Source organism: Chinchilla lanigera, unplaced genomic scaffold (genome assembly GCF_000276665.1).
Source record: "Chinchilla lanigera isolate Chin_1 unplaced genomic scaffold, ChiLan1.0 scaffold00064, whole genome shotgun sequence".
Lineage (NCBI taxonomy): Eukaryota > Metazoa > Chordata > Mammalia > Rodentia > Chinchillidae > Chinchilla > Chinchilla lanigera.
Window position 1 is genome coordinate 1593573 of NW_004955465.1, and position 16030 is coordinate 1609602.

Consider the following 16030-nt stretch of genomic DNA (forward strand, 5'->3'; position numbering starts at 1 on the left):
AAATGGGCAGTTGAGATGAATACACACTTCTCAGGTAAAGAAATACAAATGGTAAATAAATACACGAGAAAATGTTCCACATGATTAGTCATTTGAGAAATGCAAATTAAAACAACACTGAGATTTCATCTCACCCCAGTAAAAATGGCTAGCAGTAAGAAATCAACCAATAACAAATGCTGGCGGGGCTGTGGAGAAATAAGAACTCTTCTCCGCTGCTGGTGGGAATGCAGCCTGGGGAAACCACTGTGAAAATCAGTTTGGAGATTCCTCAGCAATCTAGGTCTAGAGGTTCCATTCAACCCAGCTATCCCCCTGCTGGGTATTTTCCCAGAAGATCTGAAAACATCATATCACAGTGATATATGTGAACCCATGTTCACAGCATCGCAATTTGTAATTGCTAAGTTGTGGAAGCCACCCAAATGTCCATCCACTAAGGATTGGATAAAAAATTGTGGTACTTTTATATAATGGAATATTACTCAGCTATAAAGAAAGACAAACTCGAGGCTTTTATAGGTAAACGGTCACAACTAGAGACCATACTCATACGTAAAATAAATCAGACCTGCATGTGTAAGCAACGTATTGTCTCACTAGTGTGAGAACCTGAAAGAGTGAATAAAAACTAGGAGGTGTAACAGACATTGTGAAATGAAAGGAAAATGCTCAAAAGTAAAGGGCAACTGGGGTGTGGGAAAAGAGAAGGGAAAGAAGGGGAAGTTATGTATGTATGTATGTATGTATACACAGTATAGCTAACATAGTTGTACTACAGTCTTCTATTGTTTTACTGAAAGGAACAGTTAATGATTACTTGTTTGATCAATACTGCATGTCTCTATTTGTTTTCCTAAGAAACCACTTTGAAGATATCAATACATAATACAACAACAATTGTTAGTTTCCTACAACTTTGTTTGTCACTCTGTATTGTTTGTATTGTTCTTATGCTATTTTGTAAATGGGTGTCTGTTTGTTAATATGTTTTCCTTCTTTTATATTTTTTTTTAAAAAAGCATTTCTTGTTCAAAATGCTTAGGACTAGAAATGTTTTAAACTTTGTATTTTTAAATTATTTTAAACTTTGTATTTTGAACTCCATATTTTAAAATACTTGCATGCACATGATGAGATCTTTTGGGATAGGACCCAAGTCTAAACATATTTATATTTCATATACACATTATACACATAGAATGAAGCTAATTTTATGAAATATTCTTTATAATTTTGTGCATGACACAAAGTTTCATGATGTTGAATATTTCACTTCTGGCATTGCAACAGTGTTCAAGAACTTTTGGATTTTGGAGCATTTTGGCTTTTATCTTTTCAGAATAGGGATGCTCAACCTATATCAATTTACTCTTTCTTCACTATTTAACAATGGGTATCCACCATCTACAGACCATTGAACTACACACTACTGGGCAATACATGGGTAAGATGCTAATTTCTGCTCTCAAAGACATTCAAGAAACATTCATGTTACGACTTCCCATGTCAGTTTTTATTCATGAGCTTCCTTTTCACATTTTGGTTTTATAGATACATGTTGAAAAGGAAAGTGTCTTGAAGTACCACTATTAAGTGTAAATAAATTATGTTTTAAATCATCTAAATTATGAGCTCCCACACTTATGGTTCTAATTTATAACATTCAGACATTCCTTTTTTAACAGCTGAGTTCTGTTTCTTCAACTAGGTCATTAAATAAATTGATTGCTAAATGAAAAATTGCATATAGTATGTACATTTCAATATTCCAAATAAAGAAGTTGTCAAAGGAAAATCCAACTTGATAACTCTTACATGCAGTACTATAATGTATAACAGAACATAAAACTACAGTACTTTACTGTACTGTACAGTACAATCAGCAAAAATTACACTATACTGTTGAAGTTACCATATGCCAGATTGCTCATGTTCCTGTGTCATAACTCCGAATGGGGGTCCTAAGTATGAGTACTGTGTCCTAAGTCCAAACAGTACACCTCAGTCGAAAGTCTGAACAGTCATTAAACAAGTAGATCATTAAGTGATAAATATCTGTATAGACCAAGTTCCATTCTCAGCTCTGCAATTTCTAACTGCAATTATTTAACCTCAGTTTCTTTTCTTGTCAAATAAGGTTAATAATATCATGCCCATCTGTTATAAGATTAATGTGCACAGGCATGGACAGGGTCATGCATGATTCACATCACAGAGTAAATGTACTAGAGGGTAGCTACTGCTGTTGTCACCAGTACAAAATTGTAGATGCATGTCCTACCTGAGAAGAAGGGAACAAGTAGCAGTTGTCATTTGCTACACTTTGAATAATAGTGGAAGCTAGTTTAAAGATGGCCTTGAAATTCACAACCTTGTTAGTCTAGTCCAGTTACAGATCTTGTGACTTTAATCCTAAGAATACTGTGCATATGAACCTGGGCCAATTCTGGACCTAAGTTTTAAAAAGGTTGGACAGTACCCACTTGTGCTTCCTTGGGGGCCCTGAGCTGCCTGTTGGAGGACCACAGGAAAGACTGCACAGTAGGACCCAAGGCTACACAGAGAGGGAGTGAGGTCCAGCTTTCCCTATATCCGTGAGGCTCTAGATGACTCTAATTCTACCCGCTTCCAAATGCATGAGAGCCTCCAAAAGAGAGCGCCAGAAGAACCACCTTGCTGAGTCTAGCCAGTGATGACAAACCTTTTAAAGCTTTCAGTGACAACAAATGGCCCACTGCAGCACATGTGCCATAGATTCAACACTGCTGTGCTAGGCCATAAGAGATGTACAGTGGTGGTTGCTTTAAGTCACTGAGTTTTGGAGTTTTTGTTTTACAGCAATAAATGACCCAAACAACAATCCAGTACAAAAAACTGAGCTTCAACATGTACTGTTATTTATCTTAAAATAAATCTAATAAAACACAAACTAATGATCTTCCATCTTATGCTGCAATAGCTACCTTTCCCCCCTTTTAGATCTAGGTTAAATTATAATGGTGTGGTTGGATGGCCACTAGACTGAACTTCAATTTTATACACACTACATGGAGATGAAGGAAAAATGCAACTTATATTCTTGACTTACAAGCAAAGAGTTCTTTATATACATCTTTTACAACCCAGTACTAGAAGGTACTGATTTATATAGTCTTTAGCCTATACCTATTACAGATTTTTTAAAATTTTATTTTATTTAAAAAATTTTTTGTTGTTGTTGTTTTTGTTTTTTTTCCAGTACCTGGAATCGAACTCACGACCTTGCGCTTGCCAGGCAGGTGCTTTGCCACTGAGCTAAATGCCCAGCCCCATTATAGATTTTAAAAAGGGCAGGCCATTACGTCCACTTTGCCTTCTCATCCGTAGCTTTCCCTTTGTGGGTAACAAGAGATATACAGGAATATTCTTGGACTGTCTATGCTTGACCTCTTCTATTTTCTTTGACCTCTTCTATTTTTATACATCTATTTTTTGGTGCTGGGGATTGCATCCAGATGGATGCTCCAAACAACTGCCCACAGGAAATGTGTGATCCAGGGAGATACTGACAGCTAGTCAATGTGGTTTGATGACTTGTTATTAAAATCAGATGCTAAATAATACTCTGCTTATTAGAATGTTTGTTTTTCCACTCCTGAGAGTTTTCTGGCTGGAAAATGTGTGGAAATATATTTCCTTGGCTTCACAGACACTTTGCTGAGGTTTCAATTTGTCTTAGAATGTCAAAGCCATGTTAAGGCAAATTTTGCAGCTTGACAACCTGATAAATCTTAAACAAACAACACCTCTCTTGAGCTTCTATCTTCGTTTGGAGATTCCTATATATTTCTCCTCCTTTCTGTCAGCCAAACTTCTTAAAAGAATCATCTGCTTCCTCTTCTGGCACTCATTCCACTACCACATGCTAAGTAGATCTCAGCCATGTGGTTTCTCTGAAATATTATCCCCAGGACACCAATGATGAGTTGTTACTAACATACTGGACACTTCTCAGGCCTTGCCCTATTGTCAGGGTCTGTCAGAGAGGACCCTTCTTTCTCAAACTCCCCCTTCTGATTCAATGATACTTGCAGCCACTCCTGGGTTTTCTCCAAACTCCCAAGGGAGACTTGTCTGCCTTCTCTGTCTCTGCTTATCACTTATAGGCTGATAGTTCTTAGGGTGTGGAGGTAACTCACCTCCCTTTCCTTCTCACTTTACTCTCTGGAGTTTTCATCCTATGGCCTCAGTGATCCTCCTGATGCTTGTGACTTCCCAATCTCCATTTCTAGTCAGACCTGTTCTGTTCCCTATTCTCTACCCACAGTGTCCCCTCTACCTGATGTTTTGAAAATATACAGAAGCCAACACTCCCCAAAATAAATTGATAATTCCCCCCACCAAAATGATCCTCTTTAATGTTCCTGGTATATAGAATGGTTCTACCATCCATCTAACTGCTCAGTGAGAAATACAAGGAGAGTTCTTTATTCTTCCCTTCTCTTCTACATCCAATCTATAATCAAGCCTTACTTATTCTGTCTTCTAAATACTTCTTGGTCTGTTCATAGCCTTCAGCTCCTAATGTCACTATTTTAGTTTAGGCAGCCTTCATTTCTCCCCGACATTATAATCAACCACCTGCTAACCAGTTTCCCTGTTAACGGAATCAATAACAGCACTTAATGTTCCACTTGACGTGACAGTAATGAGGTGTCTTCTTAATTCTATCACAAGTAAATTTTTTCTCATTAGAGTAAAATTTTCTCCTACAAATATGTAGATGTTGTTGTTATATTATAAACTTGAAAACAACATTTGGTGCCATGCCAAGCTATGGAAACTCCTTTGAGAGTTTCTTAGTGCCTTAGGATAATGTTCAACTCCTTACGAAACCCACACAAAACTTTTCAAGAGCAGACCCCTGCTCCTTTCTTCATTCTCATTGCCCACTACTCTCTGTTCCTTTGTCAATAACTCTTTTTAAGCCATAACCTCTTTTAAGGCTATAGATTACCAATTTCTCCTCTCTCCTCCAGGCTTTGTGATATTCTGTTCTGTCCATGAGGACTGAAGTCTTCTTTATGTTTATCACATTCCTTCGTTAAAGACCCATTTCTCTAGGAAGTTGTTGTGGTTTGTGTTTGGATGTGCCTCCCTCAAAGCCTCCTGAAGTCATGGGGGTGGGGGAAGGGAGGGTTGTTCAGAGGTGGCTGAATCTAGAGTTTGTAATTGGTTCATTGTCTAGTTCTAGGGTCGGAGGTCTGAGTGCTACACATGCCCTAGGGCAGGTGGCCTGCATACCATATAAGGGAGGAAAAGAGGTTTGCTTCCCCCTTTTGCTCTTGTTGCTTTTCGGTATCTTCCACCACTATGAATAGTTGCCCTTCTGCCATGCCACTCTGCCTCAGAAACAGCTGATTATGGACTGAAACCTCCACAAACTGTGAATTAAATAAACCTTTCCTTCCTTAATTTTGAGCATCAGGTATTTTGACTCAGCAAGGAGAGAAAAGTAACTAAGACAGAAGCTTTCTTGCAACTTTTAAGCCTGTCAGGTTTGTCTCCTTTGACGCCTCAGAGCTCTTGTACTTATGTAATCATATTGTGTATATGGTTTATTATAATTGCTTATCTAATTTTTCTCTAAAACCATAATCTTTGGGAGGCAGGAACCATGCCTGTCCTCATTGTGGCGATCTGATGAATAACGGCAGTGTCTGGTACATAAATAATTACAATCAATACATTAAGTTGTTATGTTTTATGAGCTTCCTATGGCTTCAAATCCCAGGCTCTGAACAAGTAAACAGCATCACTTTGTTATCTAGGAAAATGGGGACATCATGGGAACATTAAAGTCAAGGTACAAAGGCCTACAATACAGCGAGCTTACTTTCAGGCACACAGTGACTCTTCACCATTATTTTTTTTGTATCCTACAGTTTTGTGTCTTTTCCTGAGTGGGAAGAATATAAGCTTCAGCTCAATAGCCACGGTGCTGACAATCTGAGCATCCATGGTGGACAGCACTGCTTCCATTTAACAGTGGTCTTCAGTCCTGCACTACAAAGAGGTCAAGACAAGCCTTGATAAATCTCAGAGTTGCAATTACTCCCCTGATCACAGGGAATGCCAAGAGTTCCTAGCAGAGGGAGGAATTAGTGATATGAGGCTAGCATGGGGTCAGACATCCTGGGTGAAGAGCCTGGAAGCTTATCACACCAGGTCCAAAGGAAGAATCCAAGGTAGGCTGTCTACTCTATCTGAGAAGCTTTATTTTAAACAGGGACAACTGTACATAGGGGCTTTTCTGGGAAGTGATTCTGGGGGTCTGGACGTCGCTGGTGTCAACAGCAATGATGGTGAAATGATGGAAGAAATGAAGGAAGCAAGAGCTACCCCTGAGGTAGGGGGACAGCTAAGAAGTTAAGGGGGCTCCAGGCATTTGGAGGGTAGGGCTTTCAACTGGGTAGGGCTGGCGCAGGCAAAGCCTGATTTCACCACTCACAAGTGGCGGTGGAAGAGGCAAGCTATTCCTCCTATTGCGAGTATTGTTCTTGTTATATGACTTCCTGTATTGGGTAACTTTGCTACTAGCTGGAGCAAGAGACTGAAAAGCAACCTTTGATTTTCACATGAATCACTTAAATTGCAGTACTTTCATGGCTAAAACAAATGGTAAATGAAAATATCTCAAGTTGGAAAAAGAAAACACACAGAACCTCTCCAAGGAAATGTCAGTTCTACAATTAAATACTAAAACCAAAGAGGAAAGTTCCTTTTTTTTTCTCATGAGTAAACATGGCAAATTAATATTAGAAATCAGATATGTAAGTGTTTGTTTAGGAGAAGGCAGGATCATGTAGTATGTTTTAAATGGGGACCCCGCAACTTCTTGGCTTCCAGCCCCCACCTCGGCTGCTCCCTCCCATGTGTTTAGTCTGCAGTTTATCTCCCTATGGCTCTACCTGGCGAGTCACTGATTTATTTGAGAGTGCAGCTCTTTACCTACAAGTGCCTACCTGTCCAGTGGACTTCTACAACGGTTCCTACCAATTGTTTAATATTCTTTGACCTCTTTAGAATTTGAAGTCAATTGATTTTTTAAATTCTCTCGATCTACCAGACCTTTTCTTTCCATTCCAATTTAAAGTTCAATTCTGCAGTGAGCTCCACTGGGTCCTCCCAAAAGATGTGTCCAAGTTATAACTCCCGGTGCTCATGAATGTGACATTATTTGGAAATAACGTCTGAATGAGATTACCCTGGATTTGGGTGGGCCCTAAGTCCAAAGTAGGAGGTCCTAATCAGAGAAAAGAAAGAGATTTGAGACACAGGGAGACCGAGAGGGGAAACCATCTGAAGATGTGGCAGTGACTGGAATTATGCAACTCTAAGGATCGACAGCAGCCACCAGCAGGCAGTAGACGAGATGGAGCACATTTTTCCTCAGAGCCTTGGGGGAACCAATCCAGCTGCTACCCTGACTTTAGACTTCAGGTCACCAGAGCTGGGAGGAAATAGATGTCTGTTGCTTTAAGCTATCACATTTATAGTAATTTATAACAGCAGCTTTAGAAGACTAATACAAATACCCCAGCCTTCTTTGCCTGGGCTTTTTTTCATTTATCTGGTAAAACTCCAGCCCATGATGGATTCAGCTATTTGCTCCACCCAGACCTATGCCCAGGCAGCCCAAGCCAATGAAAAGAATCAGCAGGATCAAATGGAGCAATCACCTCTTGTCCATGGTTCTGTGTTCATAGCTTGTTACCTGTCAACTGGGATCCAAAAATATTATACAGAAAATTATAGAAACAGACAATAGTTTTAGTTTGAGTTTTTGTAGTCCTGGGGACTGCACCTAAGACCTTCATGTTAAGCTAGTCTCCAGCCCCTTTTACTTTTTATTTTGAGACAGGGTCTTGCTAAGTCATTCAGGCTGGGCTTAATAGCCTCCATCCTCATCCCTTGGCCTCCCAGATTGTTAGGATAAAAGGTGTGGAGCACCACATCTGGTTTAATCAGTTTTAAACTTCACATTGTTTTTAGTACTGTACTGTGATGGAATCTTTCCATGTCCTGCTCTGTCCAGCCCAGGACTTGAATCATCTTTTGCCCACAGTATCCACTTTATATAGGCTACTCACCCACTAGTCCCTAAGCTGCCTTCTTGGTTATCAGACCCATTGTCTCCATATTGCGATACCTGTGTTCAAGTAATCCTTATTTTACTCAAAAACCTCAAAGCACAAGAGTAGTGATGCTGGCACTTCAAACAAAGCCCACAGTTTATACCACAAATTATTATTACAGTATATTGATATAGTTCTATTTTATTACTAGTTGTTATTAATCTTATAGTGTCTAATTTATAAATTAAATTTTATTTTAGGTATGTATTGTAGAAAAGACACAGTCCATATAAGGGTCAGTACTAGCCATGGTTTCAGGTATCAACATATTGCAGCAGAAAATGGGAGGCTGCTGCAGATTCAAAGTCATCCATCCGGATCAGGCTTCACTGTGAAAATCCCCTTTTTCTGGCCACGTGGAGATCACCTCATCTATTACTTTTAAAAAAAAAATCAGCCATCAGACAGGGTCACTAAACACATCTATCATTCTTCCTTCCACCACGGCCAGCCTCCCTGCAGCCCTCTTATCTCAGTGGAGTTCATTGTTTTCCTTCCTGTCCTTTTATCCATTCAACTCCTCATTCTCAGCTCTCTCACCTCTCTGACTTGTCTCATATATTTTCTAACTCTTTTTTTCTGGATTGTTCACACTGGCTTTTCTTGTTTATGTTTCTTCCATCATGAAACAATGAAGACACATCAGAGAGCACAGATGCAGCCCCTGCCAGTGAAGACACACACGTACACATGTATGAATGCACGCTCCTATACACACACCCCTATAGGCAAATAATTTCCATTATCCACCATTTTCCCAGCTTATTCCCCACCTCACCTCTAAACTTCTTTAAAAAAAAAGGTCCTACTTTTTCCCAACTTCTCACACCCCTGTAATCTGGCAACTACTCCAAACAATCCATGCAGACAGCTCTTGCTAAGCCTCTGATGGATGACCTGTAGTTGACTGGAGGCATTGATGTCAACAGACATTTTTCTGTATTTCTTTTTTTTGGGGGGTGGTGGGTTTCTGGTACCGGGAATTGAACTCACGACCTTGTGCTTGCCAGGCAGGCACTGCGCCGCTGAGCTAAATCCCTAGCCCCCTGTATTGCTTTCACTGACTGCTTTCTTCATGGATATTTTCTGCTTCTGGTTTCCATTATCTCTCCATCTTCTCATCCTCCTCCAGTCTCTAGTCATCGCCTTTCTATCTCCTTTATAAGTTCATTCTCTGTCACAGTCAATGGTGACAATTCTTCCTTCATCTCTAAGACAGCTCCTGGCTCTCTTTCCCTTTCATGCTATAGTTGTTTCCTAACCAGTCCTAAGTGGTCCTCCCTCTAATTAGCAAACCTATGCAAATGACCCCACATTTACATATCCAGCCTAGATCTCTCTTTTGAGTTCCATCCTACCCAACTGCCAGCTCTGGTTATCACCAAATAGATTCAAACACATGTATGAAGTTGGAGTCATACCCCTAAACTGCCATTCACCCAAAGTACTCCTCTCAGATGGGGCCACCACCACGTGCCCTGAACTCACATTACGTTATAAATTTGACACTCGTTTCCCAAGTTTTTTTCAAGGTATAACTGTATACCAAGAGACTGTCCATGTTTAATCTGTAAAATTGGATAAGTTTAGCTATACGCATACACCCACCCACAATACTATTACCACAATCAAGGTGATAAACATAACCATCCGCCCCAAAGTTTCCTTCTGGCCCTCTGTGATGTGTGTGCCTGTGCATGCACGCTGAGTGTGCGTGTTACAGAAACACTTAACCTGAGATATACCGTCTGAAATTTCTATGTGTACACTATACTTAGAATTAATTATAAAGCCTATATTGGATAGCACCTGTGTAGAATGTATTCATCTTTCATCAGTGAAAGTGTACATCCATTAAGCAACAATTCTCTTTTTTGTCCTCCTGGTGGCAAACCCCCATTGTCTGTCTGTCTGTCTGTCTGTCTCTCTGTCTCTCTCTCCCCACCCCCTCCCTCTCTCAATATCTCAATACTGGGAGTGAATCCATGCCCTTTATTTGCACTCAGCTGCATCCCCAGGTCTTTTTATTTTTTAAATTTTGAGACAGGATCTTGCTAAGTTGCCTGGGTTTGAATTTGTGATGCTCCTGCCTCAGCCTTCCAGAGTGCTGGGACTGCAGGCATGTTCTACCATGCTTGGCTTCTGTGAGTTTGGCTGTTTCAGGTATCTCAGAAGTGACTGCATGAAGTATTTGTCCTGGGAGCATCTCTGTCCTAACATATCCAATGCCAAAATGGAGTATTTCACTCCAAACATAAAGCTCATTCTTCTTCCTCGTTCCCATATATGATCTGTCACTAAACCTGGTCATGTATTTCTTTCTTTTTTTTGCAGGGGGTGGTGGTAGGGAATTGAACTCATGACCTCAGGCTTGCCAGGCAAACACTTATGCTGTTGAGCTATATCCCCAGCCCCTGGGTCATGTATTTCTTATAAAATCTCCGAAACCCATCCTTCCCACCACCACCTCTTAGCTCAATCTGCTCTCGCCTGCATAATGGCCTCCTAGCCATTCACACGCTTCATTACATTTTACATGAGGCAAGGGCATTGAGGGTCCAGTCATTGCTTATCTCTTGGGCCTGAGTCCACACCACACTCTCAGCTCTCCACTCTCCAGCCACTGGTCTTTCTTGCTTTCCTAGACTGCTCACGTCTGTTTCTTTGACCACAGGGCCTTTGCACATGCTGTTTCTACCACTGGACTACTCACTTCCTTCATTCCTACTGTTCCCTCAGATTCCAGTTCACTTTCTCTTCCTTAGGAATGCCTTCCTGACCCCTAAGGCCATGTCTCCCTCTCACTCCCCCACAGTGCCTTTTCTTCCCTGCCCTTTACTTTGTGATTTTACCTTTACTTTGTGATTTGATGCTCTGCATCTTCCTTTGAATTGTGCATGTCATGAGGTCACCAGCAAGGTCTATTGTGGCTCTCAGCTATATCCCCGGAGCTAAGGAATCGAAGCAGGTGGTGAGCACTCAGTGGAAGATTTTCCTCCTCAGACTCTGAGTGTATAGAAAATCTTAGAAGTGCAAAGGGAATTGCCAGGCACTGCAGATTTTCAGGGCCAACCCCTGTGGCTTATCATTTTATATTAAGAGGAAATAAAAGGAGAACTCAGTGGTCCCATCACAGTGGATTCCTCCCAGTCTCACTTTCCTGTAATACAGTCCCCATCTCCCAGGAATGTGGAAATGATCGCTGCGGTGAACTGTTTGGGGATGCGCTGTCTATTCTGTTTCAGAGAAGATGCAATCATCCCTCTTCACTCCCAGGCAGGGGTGCAAACACGCTGGGGGAAGCTGTTGCCTATTCCCCTCAGAAGCTGGGCACATTTGGCTAATTGCCTCACAGGCCCCGGGCAGCTTGAGCAACACAGGGCTCATTTCCCTGAGGACTCCTTATGTTAGGATCATACAGCAGCACTTCCAAGAGGCTTCGTCTTGAGGAGCTTCGCCATGAGCAGGGGCTCTGACTCTGAGTCACACTATTGCTGTTGAGGTTGTGGTGCTGGGGATGGAATTCAGAGCCTGCTAGGCAGGTGCTCCATGGCTGAGCCGCTCTGCAGCCCAGCCTCTGGGTGTTAATGCTCAAGGCCTGCTGAACACACGAGCCTTCAGCTCACAACATGCGGGATGCATTTGGAGCATGAGATATGGCGACCTGATTTCAAAAGATTCATGTTACTACAGATGCCAAAATGGTCCAAAATGCTGACAGCATACATTTCTGATGCCGTTTCTTTATTAAACAACTTACAAATGATATTTCTGGGGCTACTTAGAAGGCTCTGTATGCACAGATACTCTCCTAGAACTTGAATTACAGTAAAAATAGCTCATCTAAGTATGGCAAATTACAGGCGTGGAAGTTATAACAGGCCAACTATGCGTTGTGCCGATGTCCTTCTGTACGTTCAACAAAGGATAGGATTTTAACAACGAAAAGTTAATATGTGGGTTTATTGTCTGCATTTTAAACTATGGACATTATTGTCCATATGAAAGGATATTTTTATATACTGACAAAGATTTTCTTATTAAACAAACTCTTCGCAGGTTCCTTGGAACTCCTACTGTGATGGTCTTGAATAAAGTCCACCTTTCTTCAACAAGAATCATTGGATAACTTTTCATCAACACATATACAAGACAAATATGTGCATGCTAGCTAAAACTGGCCAATTAACATTTCCATAATAAATCAGTCCTCTTGTATATTTATATGTGACTCATCCACACATAAGAAAGTACTTACTTTAGAGTATTATCTGAACCTATACACAATTTATCATGTTGAACATCCTTAGGTTGTCACATTTCTTCTTTGTGTTAAGAGCTAGCCCAGGAAGTATCTCCTTTATAAAACTAATAAATAAAAATTTGGAATCCACTTAAGAAGAAAGGGTGCTACAAGGTAAAACACTGAACATTTTAACTAGAATAACTTCAGTTATATGATGAATCATCCATCTATCATGACATAAAGATATTCTACAGTGCATCCTCTATCTTCTCCAATTCAGAAGCAATGTTTCTTAATAAACACAAAAATTATAGATGAATATCATATGGAGTGCCAAGTTAATCAGTTTGGCTGTGCTGATCACAAAAGCTGGCTAGGAGCAGTCTGAGAATGATTTAAAGGTAGCAACTTCGTTTGTCATGTTTAGATTCTTTCTCCCAAAACGATGAAAAGTTTCCACATTTTTAATGATTCATGAGTAATTTGATGCCTCGGTACGTGCACCCATCAAAAGGACAGGTTTTCCAGGGTCTTGAAGATGCCAGTGTAATCAGTCAGGGAGGACGACTGGGGCTTTGCCTGTGGCTTTGCCAAAGGTATTAATTAAAGCCCCTGATTTGCCAGAAGGAAGAGCATCTACCATCCCAGCACTGAGGGATTCATGCCAACAAATGGCAATTATTTAAATGTGTGTTTTGCATAGCAAAGTCAGGTGGGTTTTTTTTTTTTTTTTTCAGTGCTTACAGAACACTTCCATTTTCTTCCCTGTTGAGTGTCTTGTACCTGACCTTGCCTCTAGAATACGTTTCATTTAGATGTTGTTCTTTTGTATTTTTTTTTACAATGGACACATCACTATATATGTTCCTGGGGTACAGTGTGATAATCTGATGCATGTATATAATATGTAAGGATCAAATTGGGATAATTAGCATTTCTTTCTCCTTAAATACTTATGTCTTTGTGTTGGGGAGCTTTGACCCTCTCTTGCCTAGATTTTTATAAAATGCATGATAACCCGTTATGGGCTACAGCCACCCGCTGTGCTGTAGGGTACCAGCACTCATTCCTCCTGTCTAACTGCATTTTGTTGCCCATTTATTCAACCACATAGCCGTGCTTTTCCCTCCCCTCAGTCAGTGGGGGATGCCCGTCCAGAGACCTGCTCGCCTGTAAGTCACTCGGTGGCTTTTAGGAAAGCACAAGTGAGCTGCATCCTCACCCTTTAAGCAATCTGTGCCAAGACAGAGAGTGGAAGACACTCTCTGAGAGCCAAGGCAAAGGAGCTTGATCAGAGCTTGATTTAGAGATTTAGAAAACCAGAGGGTCACTCCTACCTCAAGATTTAAGAAACCATAGCTACAGGGCACTGAGGCTTCTGAAAAACAGGCTCAGAAAACAAAACTGAGTGTCTTCCACGGGAGCTGTTTAAGATTTTCAGAATTTCTGCAACTTTCTGCCAGATTTTTCCATGTCCGTCTTCTCTTTCCGTCCCCAAAGTGACTGGTATGAAGATTCTTGGGTCTGTGGACTGATGTTTGGGTACAAAAAGTGGATCATCTCTCATTTCAGAGTTACTCTGGGGACAAGGCAAAGGGAGCAGAAACCCCACAAATAGAGGAGGGGGTTCTGAGTAGGAAGGAAAGCAGGCTGAGTTTCTGAGGATGTAGAGGAAAAGGAAATGAAAGCCTTGAGGTAAGCCTGAGGACAAACTGGGCACATAACTAGAAATGCAGTACTACAGACTACCCCGTGTCCTTCCCAGGTCGACCTGTGGAAGTGCTAAGCCCCAGTGACATCTGGAGATGGTGCTTAGGGGAAGTACTTAGGGTTAGCTGAGGTCAAGAGGATGGGGCCCTTGTGATGGGATTAGTGCCCTCATCAGAAGAGACTTTAGACAGCACCCCCGCCAACACACACAGGTCATGTGAGTGGGCAGCAGGATGGTAGCCATCTACTCCCCAAGACCAGAGATTCCAGGATAAAATCTATCTTGTTGACACTCTGACCTTAGATTTCCAGTCTCCAGAACTGTGAGAAGTAAATTTCTCTTATTTAAAATACTCAGTGTACGGTATTTTGTTATGGCAGCCCAGCCAGACTATGACAACAATAAAATGAATCTGTATAGCTTTTCCACCATCTCATCTCAAACCCAACGTGGTGAAATAAAAGCTTTTTTTCCTATACATCTCTCTCTCCATACCCTTAGATAGCCACCTACTTTGTTACACAAAGTCTCCACAAATCCTAACTTATGAGAGACACTCTTTCATATTGTACAGATGAAGGAGCAGAGATACAAAGGTAAGCAAGCAGAGCAAGCTCATATAATCAACCCATAGCAGAGCTGGGCTCTAAACTGAGGCACAGTCACCCCAGGACCGACCTCAGGACCCCAGGACCTCTCCCAGCTGTGCCGTTTTGCTCCTTCCCTTGCTGTCACTGAGTGATTAACTGGACAGTTACGCCTGTCACTCTAGCGGTGGCTCATTTCCATTCTTGCTCTCCTGTCTTGTCCAGGAAACATTTACTCAAGACTTTTCCTCCATGAAATAATCTATTCTCATCTGCCAACGACCATACATAACTCATTTTCTGCTGTGTGCCGACTTTTATTGGAGCAGTGAAAATAAGAAATGGATTGTCAATGCTAGAATGAAAGCATCCAAGTCCAGATTCCTTATAGATCAAATAAAATTGGTGGTTTTGAAATTAAAAAATAATAACAAAAGAACCAACCCTGAGATATGAGAAAACCACACAGGCTATAAAAAACACTGTCAGTCATACCGAGGAATTATTAAAGACAGTAGCAAGTTCAAGGCTTGAGCTCTTCCCTGTGGTAATTAAATTCTGCCAATTAAGACACAGAGTTGAATTCAACCAATATCGGTGAGGGATGAAGGAAGCCACTGCCTTACCTGCTGAAGTGTGTTTGAACTTTTCACTTTTCTTCTTCCTCCATTTCCAAGGCTTGAAAATCCTTCCCAGGTTGGCAAACTTACTTCTCCTCCGGATGGGTGGGGTGTGGGTTCCCGGCACGAGGGAATCGGAACGCATAGCCGCCAGCCTCTCCACTTCCTCAGCTTGTTTTCCCCAAGAAGAAAAGAGATGGAAATAAAGGGAAGAGGGAAAAAGTGTTAGAATGGGAGCCTCACAGATGGCTGGAGTTTTCCATAGCTACAGATAGCAGAAGCCATGTGACTGGAGCTCCGTTTGCCTTTTGGAATGGAAGGCACAGCGAGGTGTTCTAAAGGCGGGGGACAGCGAGCCCAGCCCTACAAATTCGCAACACCCCACCCGCAACAAGTTTATTTATTTAAAGAATCAGCATCTCACTATGGTTGTGTGGGCTGGTGCCGAACTTCTTGGCTCCAGTGAGCCTCCTGCCTGAGCCGCCTGTAGCTGGCACGAGAGGAGTCCACCCCTCTACCCAGCTGCCCCAGACGAACTGCTCAACCTTCACTTAGATGGGAGGAAGAGGAAGACAGGCTCTCCTGATGCATGAGAGACTCTCCAACAGGGAAGGAAAGGCCATCGGGAGATTCGAGTGACAGTGTAACTACTGGTCCAGAATTTCTCAACTAGGACTTGGCACACG

The 16030-nt window shown here is 41.5% G+C and overlaps 1 protein-coding gene and 1 pseudogene across 1 annotated transcript in view; both read right to left on the reverse strand.

The window, feature by feature from the left end:
* The window catches only part of LOC106146251, a 63244-nt pseudogene extending 47828 nt beyond the window's left edge, over positions 1-15416 (reverse strand).
* Phactr1 (phosphatase and actin regulator 1) overlaps positions 1-16030 on the reverse strand; it is a 520403-nt gene that overhangs the window by 198155 nt on the left and 306218 nt on the right. Inside the window, exon 5 of the mRNA XM_005398816.2 lies at positions 15351-15515. Coding sequence (XP_005398873.1) covers positions 15351-15515 — 165 coding nt within the window. The remainder of the gene's footprint in view (positions 1-15350; positions 15516-16030) is intronic.